Source organism: Lepidothrix coronata, unplaced genomic scaffold (genome assembly GCF_001604755.1).
Source record: "Lepidothrix coronata isolate B3197 unplaced genomic scaffold, Lepidothrix_coronata-1.0 Scaffold2, whole genome shotgun sequence".
Lineage (NCBI taxonomy): Eukaryota > Metazoa > Chordata > Aves > Passeriformes > Pipridae > Lepidothrix > Lepidothrix coronata.
The window spans coordinates 7,508,131-7,522,541 of record NW_016690182.1 but is presented as its reverse complement, the minus strand read 5'-3'; the positions used below and the strand labels follow the sequence as shown (position 1 = coordinate 7,522,541).

General features: G+C 44.5%; 1 protein-coding gene across 2 annotated transcripts in view; it reads left to right on the top strand.

Moving 5' to 3' along the window:
- The window catches only part of MCF2 (MCF.2 cell line derived transforming sequence), a 59,239-nt gene that overhangs the window by 13,584 nt on the left and 31,244 nt on the right, over positions 1-14,411 (top strand). For both annotated transcript variants that reach the window (XM_017818459.1, XM_017818451.1), the window contains exons 4-6: positions 5,078-5,168; positions 11,864-11,983; positions 13,498-13,614. In XM_017818459.1, the coding sequence (XP_017673948.1) occupies positions 5,078-5,168; positions 11,864-11,983; positions 13,498-13,614 (328 nt within the window). The remainder of the gene's footprint in view (positions 1-5,077; positions 5,169-11,863; positions 11,984-13,497; positions 13,615-14,411) is intronic.

The following is a 14,411-nucleotide window of genomic DNA, read 5'->3' as shown; positions in this document are numbered from 1 at the left end:
TCAGGCAAGGGTAATGCCATATGTGGGGTTGAGGGGCATCTTCAGCTCTCAGAGCAAGGAAGAGAGAAAAGTCAAATGATGCAAGGCCTTAAGTTGTCCAGGTGTGGTTCTTAAGGTGTCACTAACTGCAGAGTAAGAAGTGGACATTATCCCTATGACCTGTCAGCTGCAATGTTCAGTTTATTTAGTTTATTAAGTTTCTAATTAACAGCAAGCTTTCCTCAAGCTTTAGCATGTGTCACCACTTAATATATGCCATGCCAGTGCAAAATAATATTTTGACATGTACAAATAGAGAGTCATTACTGTGGAAAAAGAGAAATGAAGCCAGAGGAAGAGACTAATTACAGGAACAAACCGTTTGGGGTCCCTGTGACAGGCGAAGGCTCAGCAGCTCCCATTATCCGCCTGTGTCTTGGGGTTAAGCTGCTGACAGTCTGCCTGTGCCTCATACAGGGCTGCATCCTTAGATTAATGGCCCTCCTATTTGTTGCTGCTGAGCCTGGTGACTCAGTTACTTGGAATGCTTAATTTTCTTGAATAATGCCTGTTTTGGCAAATTTCTTCCTGCAGGGAGAGCAGGTTGACAGCAGCTAGATGGGAGCTTTCCATCAGTGGCTGCCTTGAAAGAAGTATGGAGCATTTACCCACCTCTGCGTGGCAAAAAAAAAAGAGCATCTGGTTCCTCTGTCCTCTTTTTGATGGACTCTGAGGTTTTGTGGGCTCCTGGCCTGCAGAGCACTATCCCAACAGGACAGGACCCTGCTGTGGTCTGTGACAGTCAGGGGGGTTTCTCCTTCGTCCTGTGCAGGCAGTCCTTGTCTGTGCGTCTGCACTTCCCAGCTCTGCCTGGTTTCTCCAGGGTTTCTTATTCCATGTGACTGTGAACACCCTGGCATTAGCATGATGAGCAGTCTTGCTGTCCCTATAATAGGTCAAACTCAATCAAGAAACTAATGAGAGCTGTGAGCTTGCTGGTGATTCAAACACGTTCAGTATGTTTAAGTAAAATCACTTTAATCATCCTTCTCTGCTCCTCCTACCACCATAACAGCCTGCTCCAATAAACACATCTAAACATGTGTGCTTCTTAGCCCTTTAGAGCCGAAAAGGCTGCGGTGTTGGTGAGCAAGGAAAAGCATCACCTAGGTGAGGGTGGTAGGCATGTGTCAGCTGTGGTACCCCTGTGTACACATCTCTCAGCTGCATCACATCATGGGACCAGAGCTCAGACTTTGGCCCAGGAAGTCCCTAAAATAGGTAAATATTTGACCTGTGTGTCAGAGTTAGCTGTGGGTACACCAACACTTCCTTACCACAGACCTGTGGATGTTTAGGGGCATCTCAAACCCACACACACTGTGCCTTTCCTATGCAAGCAGTAGCAAAGACTGTTTAGTGTCCCACTGATATTAGTCTGAGTAAGCCTCATTGGAAGCTTTGTCAGAATTGTAGTACTTTGGGAAGCTGCATTTCATAAGGCATTTTTCTCCCGGAAATAATTGTTAGATAAAGGAGTGAAGCTACTCTTCATTCCTCAAGGTGAGAGCATTAATAACAGAGCCAGGAGAAAGGTGAGTCCTGTAGGCAAGTTAATTTTTAGGATTCCTGGCAACTGTGCTACAGGCAAGGAGGCAGCTGCAGAAAGCACTTGAGTGAAAGAGCTGTAAAGGAAAATAAGTAGTAGGTCCCCACCTTCTGTGGCCTGCACATCCAACTCAAAATACCTCCCTGCCTGTCTTCAGGCTGTGCTTGAAGGAGAGGCACAGGTAATTGTGATATATGTAAGATTGTTATTACGAAAAACTGTCCTAATTACCATTAAAGTAAAAGAAAAATAATGCTGTCATTGAAAACTAAAAAAATCCCTTTATATATAGTGTTGGCTGTGTGCCTTTCTTCACCAAGAGGATGGCCAAACACTCGAACAGGCTTCCTAGAGATGTGATCGATATCCCAAGCTGCCAGTGTATAAGAGGCATTTGGACAATGCTCTTAAAAACATGCTCTAACTTTTGGTCAGCCTGAATTGGTCAGGCAGGTGGACCAGATGATCACTGTAGGTCTCTTCCTACTGAAATACTCTATTCTATTCTATTCTTTGACTATCCAGCTTTCTGGTATTTAGACGAGCTCTGCATGTTTCACTTATCTTGGGAAGTGAGGTGCAAAGTGGTTTAAAGCTGTGACTGATAACAGAGCAGTGGCACAGTGAAGGGTGCTGTTGGCTATAAATACTTCTGAATTTCAATATTAGGCAGGTCGTGCTGGTGTGCCCTGATCCCACCAGCGGCAAAGAGTCTCTCAGTCCTGTGCTAAATCTCACAACTGCAGACTCTGGGATCCAATTTCAAGTCCTCCTGCAAAACACCCCAGGTCTTTATTTTTAGTCTGGTGCATCCTGCAACACATACAAAGTTAAAGATAAGTAAAAAAAAAAAACTCAGAAGAAAAAGAAAACTAAGAAGCACCTAGAGAGAAGTAATCCTTGTCCCGGTTATCTGTCTCCATCTTTCTGCTGCTGGATGCAAATGAACACCCCTTGCAGCCTTGGTAGAAAGCACTGATTTTTTTTTTTTTTTTGTCAGTCTAAAAGGTATATTGCAGGCCTGGAAATCTGATAAACCTGCAAGGCCGAGGTTGCAAATAGTCACAGACTTGCTCCACTGGCCCCAGAATAAATTTAAAATTTCCCACAGTAGGTTCCAAGGCTGTTAGACTGCTGGGAACTTTCTTCTTTGTTTCTATAAGGGAACTGATAAATGTAAATTAGCATGCTTAGAGGTTACTCTCTGAATATAACCTTGCCCTGAGTAAGCAGCTTGCTTTGGCATATTTTTATTAACTGGCAGTGCACTAGAGTCTGGCTGACTTTTCCAAATTACTTGGATTCTCGTTTTTTTCTTCAGGGTTTATTATGATGAAGTGCTCTGTAAACACTATTTTTTTTGTTTTTTAATATCATGGGGAGTTGGGGAATTGTTTCTGTGCTGTAAAACCAAAGCATTTACTTTTGCCTCAGACAAAAGGATCCTTTGCCCCTCTCCCACCTGGGTCATTTAGTTTGTGGTGGGGGTGAACAGAACCAACAGAAACCTGCATGTTGCCAAAACTATTTTAGCTAGTAAAGGTTTTGACTGAAAAGTCATGTTCACAATGTATAACCTCAGACTTTATTACATGCAGAAGTTCTGTGTATGACCCATGTGTAAAATTTGATACTCATTTTCTCTGCTGTTTTCTGCTATATCTCAAAGGCACTGAATAAATTCACATGAAACCTTTGCACTTTGAGTGTGATGTTACAAATCCATAAGATATATTTGTAGGACAGCTTGGGTTGCCTCTGCATATCTTCAGTCAACTGTTATTATGAGCCAAAGGTAATTTCATTTTTTATCCCTCTGAGCACAACTGCTAATTCCTTTGAAATATATTTGTCAGAGTTGTGGCTGTCACAGACCAGAGCAGCAAGATGTGTACTGAATGAAAGCTCCTACACTGGCTTCAAATGTCTTTTTTTTTTCTTCTGTAGTGAAGTTGCCAAATATTGTCTGCCATGTGATACTGCTCTGAGTAATCCACCGTGTGTTTTCCCTTGCCAAACACAAGAATTAGCGAAGACGGTGCTTGCAGGAGGCTGCTTACACAGGGCCGTGCCCAGTGCAGATACACGACCCACCTCTGGGGAGCCAGCACGTGTACTGGGAGCCTCTCCCCAGCACTGAGACGCCTGGATAGGGTGGCGTGGGACATGGCTATCCTGTTTCAGCATCCGCAAAATAAATATTGTAAATATTACTTAAGTATCCTGTAAATACACTCGCATTGCAGGACTTGGTTACAGGCTGGCGTACCCTTACCTGTGTGCAAACACGATTCCAGTTTGTCACTCAGGCTGCCTGGGAGTGTGTATTGTCACAGCTGGAGCCTGGCTGAGCTGTTCCCAGCTAACCTGGGAAAGGAATATTTGAATTACAGACAGGAGCTCAGCCGGGCGTTGGGTCCCCTGCCAGACTGGGCACCCCCGGTACGGCTGGCTCGCTTTGTGTGACTGGGGATTTCAAAGCAACTCAAAGGATTTGGGTGTCAAAAGGGATGTCAGGAAGCCTGTGCTTGCCAACTAAACCAGAGTATGTCGGAAAGTGCCTCCGAGCAATCTCTGCCTCCCCAGTGGGACTGCGGGAGGTGCTGGGGAAGCCACAACAACCAGTTTCAGCACCAGCTCCCCCCTTCCCTCTGCCAAGCTGGCATTGCCCTTCCCTGGCTTGGCGTCACTTCTGTTGCCTTTTGCCAAAACAAGCCAGGAGTCATCGCTTGATTGATGAAACCTGGGAAGCAGGCAGCTCCCTCAGCTGGAAGAGCTGGGCAGTGAAGGCAGGGGGGTCTTGGGGCATCAGCTAGAGGGAGGCTTCTGGCAACTCCAGAGCTGCTGAGTAGGAGCACAGCTACCTCTGGCCTCTGCAGCATCATTCTCAGGACTAGTTTGGGTTTCAAGAGCAATCTGTTATCTCCAGCAATCTGTCTTCACCTCCCACACAATTCAAAGTGATGCTTAACCCTGGGCTACCACAGTCACTGAATCACAGAAATGCTGGAGTGGGAAGGGAGCTGTGGAGATCATAGAAGGGCTTAGGTTGGAAGGGATCTTAAAGATCATCTAGTCCAACCCCTCAGCTGAAGCAGATTCACCTGGAGCAGGTTGCACTGGAATATCTGGAGATATTCAAAACCCCCAGCGGGTTTTTAGTATCTCCAGAGAAGGAGATTTCACAACCTCTCTGGGCATCCCTGTTCCAGGGCACTGCCACCCTAAGAATGAAGAAATTTCTTCTCATATTCAAATGGACTTCTCTGGGCTTCACTTTGTGTCCATTACACTTTGTCCTGTTGCTGAGCACCACTGGAAAGAGTCTGGCAGGAAAGTTTTTTCCGAAGGGAATTTCAGCCACCGTGGAGGTACCAAAATGTGGTTTACATTCCATGTTCTTGACTTTGGGGTTTTTTTGGGGGAGGGGGAACAGAGTCACATTTCCTCAAAATATGATCTGGTTATTGGTATTTTCTTATCTCACAGTCAATATGAGTCTGACACCAAATTTATCCTAATCCTGGATAGAAGATTGGACACATGGACATCAGTCAAAATGACTCTTCAAAAAATAGCAGTAAGTCCTCTTTAATGTTAATTTCCTTTAATGTACTAAGTCACCATGTCCATTATGTATCTCTTCCATAAAACACTGGGAACCAGGAGCAATGATGCTCCTGCTTTCTCTCCAGGTAGTATTTTGTTTTATGGCCCTGTAATTAATTTGAGTGCATAAATGAGCTGTTTGAGTATTAATTTACTTGTTTGATTCATTTGCTTAGTTTTGTACTTTTTCATAGTGGTTTAAATGTGTTTTGTGCCACATTCTATGCTTCTGATGGGTGGAAACTTCGGCTTCATATACTTTCTTTTTAGAAACTGGTTATTTGTGAGACTGTACTTTACCTAATTGTTGGTGACTGAAAGTTTTAGGTTCTTTAAACAGGCTTCACAAGCATTTGTATGTGGATATGTGTGGAAAAATCTATTTTAAAAGTGTATGTATTCATTCATGTGTTTTAAATGATCTAGTTTACATGTTTATGTGCTACACATGATCAGCACATATCTTGTCTGAACATATCTCAAAAGTACTGTTTTTGCAACTCAGCAATGTGCTGTGTCTTATGGAATCAGAGCATGGATTTACAGTAGTGCATGGAGGTACTGAAAAGTCATGTTAATAGCTGCATGGATCTACTAACGTGGATAGGTAGAGCTAATTGATAAATCCTTTCCCAACCAGAACATGCCACATGGGTAAATCAATGAAAATAATCTGGGTGTGTTTGTATTGCCTTTGTTTCTGCTTGTAATCATTGAACAGTTAAAGGCATTGATCCACCTGATAGAGAATGAAGTAAATGGTATGTTCTGAGGAATAAAACGCTTACCTGGTTCTGGTCAGATCGGATAAATCAGATAGTTAGTACTGGTACAGCAGAACTCAGTGTAAAAAATAGCTGGCTTTGATGGCATTTTACTGGTTAGCATCTCATAGGAGGAAGAGAGGGTTCCCTTTTAGCAGTGTGCATGAGATACTGTTGGCAGGATTTTGGGTTCTGATTTTTCTGAATGTTATAAATGGAATTTCCAAGCGTGGTTACCATACCATTAGAGAAGAAGCAGCATTTAAAAAGTAGTTCTTTAAAGTGATCATCAAAATTCAGTTCTGCTGCCAGTGTTTGAACAGGTGCTAGTACCAAGAGCACCCTTTAAGGATGATGTAGTTGCTTTGCATAGTTTGGAACTTTCAAATGTGAAAAAATCCTGTCCTAATTTGTAGCTTCTAGAGAAGTGTCATTAATTTTGTGTTTGATAAGTAAATTTAATTACTGTGTGACCTTTAAGCATACACCCTGTTTGGGTAGCTATATGTGCTGTGTGTCTGGGTGGAGAAGTGACTTTGCCCACAGTATCAGGGCTGTCCATGTAAATGGTGGGGAGGTGATCTGTGAAAAGAGGGATGAGAAGCAGGAAACCTGTGTCCACTAAATCTTAAGACTTGGGAATCTTGCCTTAAAAATAGAGTCTGGCCCTAAAGAGCTGTCTCTATGTCCAGGAGGCATCTCGACTTGCCTTTGTGCAGCTAAAACAAAAAATTAAATCTTCAGTTCTTTCCAATCATAAACCATAAGCCATGCTGCAATAAGAGAAATCTTTTTTTCTGATCTTTGTGTAATTTTGGAATAAAGGAGTGCAAAGAAGCTGAATTTGAAATACGGAGTGTGTCCTATTTTTTGAGCATATGTATATGCAATTGCAGCTCTGCGGTTGTGCATCTGATCCAGAAAAATTTTTATATCAGGCTGTACAGATTTTTTGATTTAACTCTTTGTGTATGTCTCTAATTGCATGGGCAAACTAGGCTCATGCTGGTACTCCTGGCTTTGGGAAGTGATGCCCTACTGCCGGGGTCAAGCCTCAGGTTTTGGCCATAGCATCTTTCCTTAGTTTCCCCCTAAAATACTAAACGGCTTGAAAATGTACCTTGGAGATAATGACAGAGGGAAAGGGAAGGATGAAAGCTCTAAACTGAAAGCCCAATCCTCGAAGGAAAGAGCTGGCCCCGTCTGCAGGATGATTTTTTGCATTCCACCTTAAAAGCAAACCCAGCACTGGGGAGGAGAGCGGGGCTGCCAGCCGGGTGCCGGCAGGGTTTGCCTGCCTGCCTGTACAGCTGCCTGCCCGCCCCCCTGGCAGCGGGGCGAGCTCGGGCAGCGCCGCGGCTCCCACCCCTTCCCCATCCCGATCATCCCCATCCCATCCGCTCCCGGCGGCGCGGGGCGATGGCGGAGGCGGGCCCGCGGCGGGGCGGGCGGCGGGCCGGCCGGGATGCGGTAAGGCTCCGGGCCCGGCGTGCTGCAGCGCCCAAGGACGGGGGGGGGCCGCACCGCGGCGGCCAGGGACCTTTTTGGACTGGGGGGAGGATGGAGGGAGCGGGAATATTGACCGGAGCGGCTAGAATCCAGCAGCGCGGGGGGAATTTTAGTAGCATCCTCCGTGCGGGAGCAGCCGGGCGCTGGGTACCGCTGCCCCGCAGTGCTGCTCCCGGCGCCCTCCAACCGCGGGGAAAGGCTCTATCATTGCTCCTGCAGGAAGGGAAAACCTCTGGCAGCGAGGGGGCCCTGGGTAGGGTCGGTGCCCCAGCGGTGCTGACAGCATCTTTGGGGGGTTAATTATGCAGCCGGCTGACATAAAGGTAGCAGAGCGCTTGGGATTTTCATTCTGGCTCTGGGGGAAGTTAAAGGCTCACATTAGCAGTATCTGGCATTTTGTTGCATGACATGCTTTTCCTTTAAGGGACAGCAGAAAGTCATTAACTTCAGCACCTGTATGGGGACCACTGGCCTTAGACTCTGGTGCTCAGAAGCAAACTTATTGGCAGATACTGCTTTTTCTTTATGTTTATTGATTACCAACCTCAGGGATGCCCCAGTGAACCGCAGGGAAGAATATTCCCTGAAAATTGAATAACTAAAACTGGGAGGGAAATCACAATGTGTCAGGATGAGATATTCACTAAGGAGGAAATAACTGATACTTTCAGTGCATGTTCTTTCTTGTGCTTTATTAGCCCAGTTTGTCCCTATTGATTAAATCAGGTGCTTATAGTTAAGTGTGCATTTAAAAAAGGTGCTGAACTGGAGCCTTAAGGTACACATATCTGTGTCCTTGGAAGGAGAAGGATGTTGTGAGCATGGGCTTTGGTCAGTGAGATAGTTAACAGTAGTGAAATTTTGCCAACTGCCTGATTTAGTGGAATTGCGCTGGTAGTTTCCTGCCTTTCCTGATATGCTGCAGGGGAGTAGCAGAGGGCAAAGGCTTCAGAGGGTTCTTTAGGTGCTTTGTTACATAAGCCATAGTTTATTAAATGCACACAATTCTTTGCAGTGTTATAAATTATAAGATAAAGCATAAGGCAAGTTTAAGGACCCTTTTGTCTTCGCTTTCTTGAATACATTGTGGGAAAGGGGTTTTTGCAGCAGTGTCTTCAGTAGCATTAGACTTCAGTTTGCAGGAAACTTATCTACACTTCAGCTCTGGAATTGTAGCAATGATCAAAAAAAATAGTCCCTTCAGGAATGCTATATCTGAGGGATTATTGGTCTATGTGATTTTTTTCTAACATTTCATCCTTTCCCTTAAGCCTCTAGGGGGGCACAGGACATAGTTTGATTGGTGTCTGTCTTTCTGGAAGCTTATTTTTTGGCTTGTTCATTTTTTTCCATGCTTGAAATGCATTAGGTGTCATTTGCAAAGCTGTGTTTCTTGTTCTGTAGCTACTTGTAAGTGCTGACCTTGATCCTATGTATATAAAATCAGCTGAAAAATCCCCAAATGCTTTCTAAACTGAGCAGAAATCAAATCATCTGTCCTGGAAACCCAGGTGGAACGTGTTGGCATCCTGCATTTGTGAAACCAGAGGGGTCCAAGGGCATCTTTGCTCTCAGACAGGCATTTCACACCTTTTCACTGTTGCAATGTCGTTTTGGCAGGCAGCTCTGCTTGCAACCTGGTTGCTGGTCCATCTTCCTGGAGCTGTAGGTTTCCTGCTCCAGGGCTCATAGGAGAAGACATTCAAAGTCTGCAGGTTCCCATGGGGGAATATGGTTTGGACACCCAGCCCCTCTCTCCAGGGAATTTGCTGAGCACCCAAAGGGTACATGATAAAAAGGACTTGAAGGAGTAGGAGATGGTAAAGCTTGAAGAGCTGCACAGGGTTAAAGGGAACAGGGAATGAAGAAAGATAATGAGGTAAGATCAAGGAAAGAGGAATTTCTGACTTGTTTTTCTTCTCAAAGATATTCCTAATGCATTTTTTCAGAAGGGGATCAAGGTAGGAGCCTAAAGTTCATAGACTTGAACAAGCAGTTGTGTTTCTGAACTGGAAACAGCAACTTTCCCAAAGCTCTGTGGAACTTCACCGTTGGATTCACATGCAGTGAACTCACAACCGTGCAGAAGGACCTCAAGTTGCAGCCTCTGAGATCTAAAGCAATGTAAGGCCATTGCCCTCACAAGGTTTTAGTTCAAGTAAGTTTGAGCCATTAATGGCAGGAGCACAGGGCCTATCTTGGAGGAACAGCATCCTGCCCTTTGAGGTCTGCAGCTCATTGTGGCTTCTTGGTGAGAACTTTGAAACCTTGTTGGGGGATGCTACTGTTGTCCTGTCTGCAGAGAAATGCCCACTGGAAAATGATGAGGATGTAGAATGAGATAAACAGGGACATAAGGGTGGGCATGAGGGAATAACACGTGATGTACTCACAGCTCTGCAGGGATGGGCACAAGAAGGCCATGAATACAGACTGACAGGTCTTTCCATGGGATGTCCTAGTGCTGTGGGACGTGCCAGAGCATGACAGTGCCAAGGACTAGCCAGGTCAGCCAACAGGCCTGGAAAGAGCAGTAGGAGTATTTACCAGCTCCAATGGAGAGCCAGCACAGTGAAGTGGGAAAGGCAGTCTGCTTGTCTAGGACACACTGGAAGATGAGTGTCGAGCTTACCAGAGACTTTCCAGTGAAATATTAGACATTTTGAGTGAACTGAGAATTTACAGCATTGTCTTCAAACCAGTGCCAGTTCTGGTGGTGCTTTCTTCAGTGAAGGTTGCTGCATCCCAGGCAGAGATTTTTCTCAAAGTGAGGAACCACTCCAACTCCTCTGAGATATCCAGTAGTCTGTGGATGATTTTCTTTCTAGTAATATGGGAGGATCAAGATAAAAGTCCTGAGCTGTATCTACTAGCTGTGCTGTTGGAGGGCCTGCCTGGGGTTGTCTTGCAGGAGAGATGAGCTTCCTTGTAGAGCTAATTAAGCAGGGACCTGAACCTGCATCTCCTGCAGGTCCTCACCCACACTTTCTTGGGCAAGTCCTGTCTCAGAGCTGCAAAGGTCTGGTGACTCCATGGCCACATTTAGACTTTTGGTCCATCTACAGGTGTCATGGGAATGGAAGTTGATTCCTGGAGTCTGCCATGGCTGTAGCCATCCCTGTGTACCTGGGGACAGCAGACTTTTTGGAGATGTTATGTGCTACCCAGGTGCTGTGTAGCAGGAGCACAGGACCCAGGGCCTGGAGCCAGCACAAGTGTCTCTGTTATTTAATGGTTTGCTGTTGTTTCTAGTGCCAAATCCTTGTCCCTGGCACCATTCTTGTTGACTTCCAAAGGGTATGAATTTGGCATTTCATTCACATTAATTTTTTTTTCTGTTCCTACTTAAAATAACACCAGATCAATATATTGAATTTATCTGGCTTATATGATCCTAAAAGTCACTGTCCATTTCTAAGTGAAGTTGTGGGCAGTGGAAGCCACAACCTGAGCCTTCCTACCAAAGAAAACATAGCAAATGAGTGACAGCAAATGATTTCATGGATGTCAGATCTCAAGAGTAAATCTTGGCTGTTTTGAACAAGACTAATGCATGTTTATGGATGTGATCTTTGTTTTGGAGGCACAGATTAAGTGCTCCGAAGTGCAAAATACCTAAACATGTTCATTATTCTCATCCTTGGTATAGATACTATTATGATGTTTCATGGAGGAGGATAATATAAGGAGGAATATATGGAGAAATGTAACCTGGCCTGGCAGGATCCCAGAGTAAATCATATGTCTTAATTAACTCAAATCTTTGCATCATATGCTTATCCATAATTTAATGATGTGACTCCTACTTTCTTAAAAATTATTTTTCATTCTCAAGCACCCTTTTCACAGATCTATTTGAAAATGCACCTGCCAACCATATGCTTGAAAAAAGGCTCCAGCAGCCTAGACAGGAAATTCCAAATTCTTGCCACAAATTAAATGTTGCCTGGTAATTACCAAGAACAAGACGAGTGTGCTTAATGCAGTTATGGGATGATTAGCAAGTTTGGCAATAATTTTGCTTCCTCAATCTGTCATTCCTCTCAATGTTCCAGCCCACTGTTCCCTGCTGAGTTGTAATTTCACTCTCCAAGTTATAATGACGAACAGTATATATATTATTAAAGTTTATAATAAGTGTCCCTCCAAAGTGCATGGCTAAACTTCTGCCTGCTCCAAAGGGAACTGGGGCTGGACAACCCTCCTGCAGTTAGGCCTTGTATCTCTAAACTGCTTACAGTGTCTCCCTCCTGTTTCTAAAATAAGGACAAGTCATCAGGAGCAATCAAAAGCAATACTAAAATAGTAAAAATCCCCTCTTTTCAGTGCATTTGGAAGCTGTTGTTGGACCTGCCACATCTCCAAGGTGAATGACATCTCTGTTTCCTTACAGGCATCATTCCCAGGGAACCTGCACTTAGTGATGGTTCTTCGTCCCACGGGGTTTTTCCAGCGCACCTTCACTGACATTGGGTTTCGGTTCAGCCAGGAGGATTTTCTGCTCAAGTTACCGGTACGAGCGTGCAGAGTTGTTGTGCCTGTGCATGACCAGGGGCTGCCTGTACAACTCAGGTCAGGGGCTGACAGTGTCCCAACATAAGAAGGATGTGGACCTGCTGGGGCGAGTCCAGAGGAGGCCACAGAGGTGCTCAGGGGGCTGGAGTATCTCCGCTATGGAGACAGTCTGAGGGAGTTGGGTTTGTTCAGCCTGGAGAAGAGAAGGCTCTGGGGAGACCTTAGAGCCCCTTTCCAGTGCCTAAAGTGACTCCAAGAGAGCTGGAGGGGGACTTGGGACAAGGACTAAAGTGATAGGACAGGCTTCAAACTGAAAGAGGGGAGATGTAGATTAGATATTAAGAAGAAATTCTTCCCTGTGAGGGTAGTGAGGTGCTGGCACAGATTGCCCAGAGAAGCTGTGGATGCCCCATCCATGGAATTGTTCAAGGCCAGGCTGTGAGCAACCTGGTCTAGTGGAAGGTGTCCCTGTCCATGGCAGGGGGTTGGAACATTATGGTCTTAAGGTTCCTTCCAACCCAAACCATTCTGTAATTCTATGTGAAGAGTAACCACAGTGCCTCTGCCAGAAATGCCCTATTTCCACCAAGTCTCTCCTGTAGCATTTTCCAGCTCTCTTGAGCACAGTTTGCTCTCCACAGAGCGTGCCCATGGTAGTGGGTGATGAGTTTCTCAGCTTGTCCTCATCCCCTATATAGGCTGCATGTTTTGGGGAGGATAAATCCATACTCAGGAATTTGCTTAACATCTGAAAATCAAAAGACATATCTACTGAAGCTTTTGCTATGAATTCCACCCATTTTCATCTCAGTGTAGACTCCATACCAACATTATTTTGGTATTTGTTTCTAAAATAGCAGCTGAAATGGTTTTATATTCTCAAGTCAAAATTTCCAGAGTTCTCAAATCACCTTGATTATAGGATATAATGAGAATAATTAAGAGAAGAAAAGTAAATTTATAGAATCTAAGGTTGATGCAATTGCAAACACAAAAGAAATCAATGTTTTCCTTTAGGAAATAGTATGATTTTCACAAACTTTACATTTTTCTCTCTAAAATGTTTGTCATTTGCACAGTTTCGTAAATTCCTGACATATCCCATTGCAGATCTAGACACACAAAAACTCATGAGTATATATTTATGTGAAACTGGTCAATGTTCCATAACTTATTAAAATGTATGTATTTTTTTGCAGTTTTCTGGTCATCCCTTGCTTAAACCTGCATCACTTTTGCTTTCAGCTCTGTTCTGCAGTCAGATACTGCAGCATCTCACTGTGCTTTGCATTAAGGAAGAAAGCACCTGGGAGATCAGGGCTGGCTTACAGAAGTGGCCAAATACAACAAATAAAAGCTGTGTTGAGCCATAAACATAAGAAGAAAGCCATGCTCTAGAACAATATTTAGAGCAATCCCAATTTTTAGATGCATAAAAGATCGGTAGGCTTAGTCTCTGTGACCTGGGTAGAAGCAATGATCACCCAGCTAACGGAGTTGCCTTGTCTGCAGGTTGTTATGCTGAGCTCGGTGAGCGACCTGCTGACGTACATTGATGAGCAGCAACTGACCCCGGAGTTTGGGGGCACCCTGGAGTACTGCCACAGCGAGTGGGTCATCTTCAGGACTGTACGTACTGGGGCTGGGCACCGGGCTCTTGGTGTTTGGGAGTGACTGAGAAAGGCTTTCAGTAAGGCAGTGAGCAGTGGGGAGCTGAGAGTAACCCCTGAAACCAGCTATGACTGCTGGATGAGATATGCAAGGGAGCCAAGTGGCATTAAGAACTGGATGAGTTTACTAGGGAACTGGATGATTAAATCCCTCAGGCTCCTTTTGAAACTGCTCCCGGAAGACCTGTCTTCATAAATCTTTATTAAAATTCTCTTAATGGGAGATACAAAATAGGCTTTTTCTTTTTTCATAATGGTTGCTTCATGTGATTAATATCAGAACTGTGTTTGGGAACTGGGGCAATGAAACTGCATTCTTCATACAGACCAAATGCAGAGGATTCAGAAAATTGCCTTTTATTTTTTTTTCCTTTCCTTGCAAGAATTTTCCTTCAATATTGCCAGGAATCAGGCATTTAATTCCTTGAGCTGTTCCTTGCCATATATTTCTATGCTTCCTGCACACTCTTGGTTTTCCCTGGGATGTTGCCTCCCAGATGAATGGCAGCTTGGATTCCCAATTACCTTCCCAACAAACTAAAGCATTAATGGAAAATGTACCTGACATCCCAGTTCCCCTTGTCCTGCAACATCACCCACACCAGCAGGTGTGGAGCTCAGTATGAAGACAAAAGCACAAGACTGTAGCTGGAGTAAGTCAAGCTATTGCTTGTGCCATTAACTTTTTGACAGTTCACACTAATGCACTGCCAAATTAATGATTTTTGAAGATTTTCTGCTCTTAGTTTTGCTCTT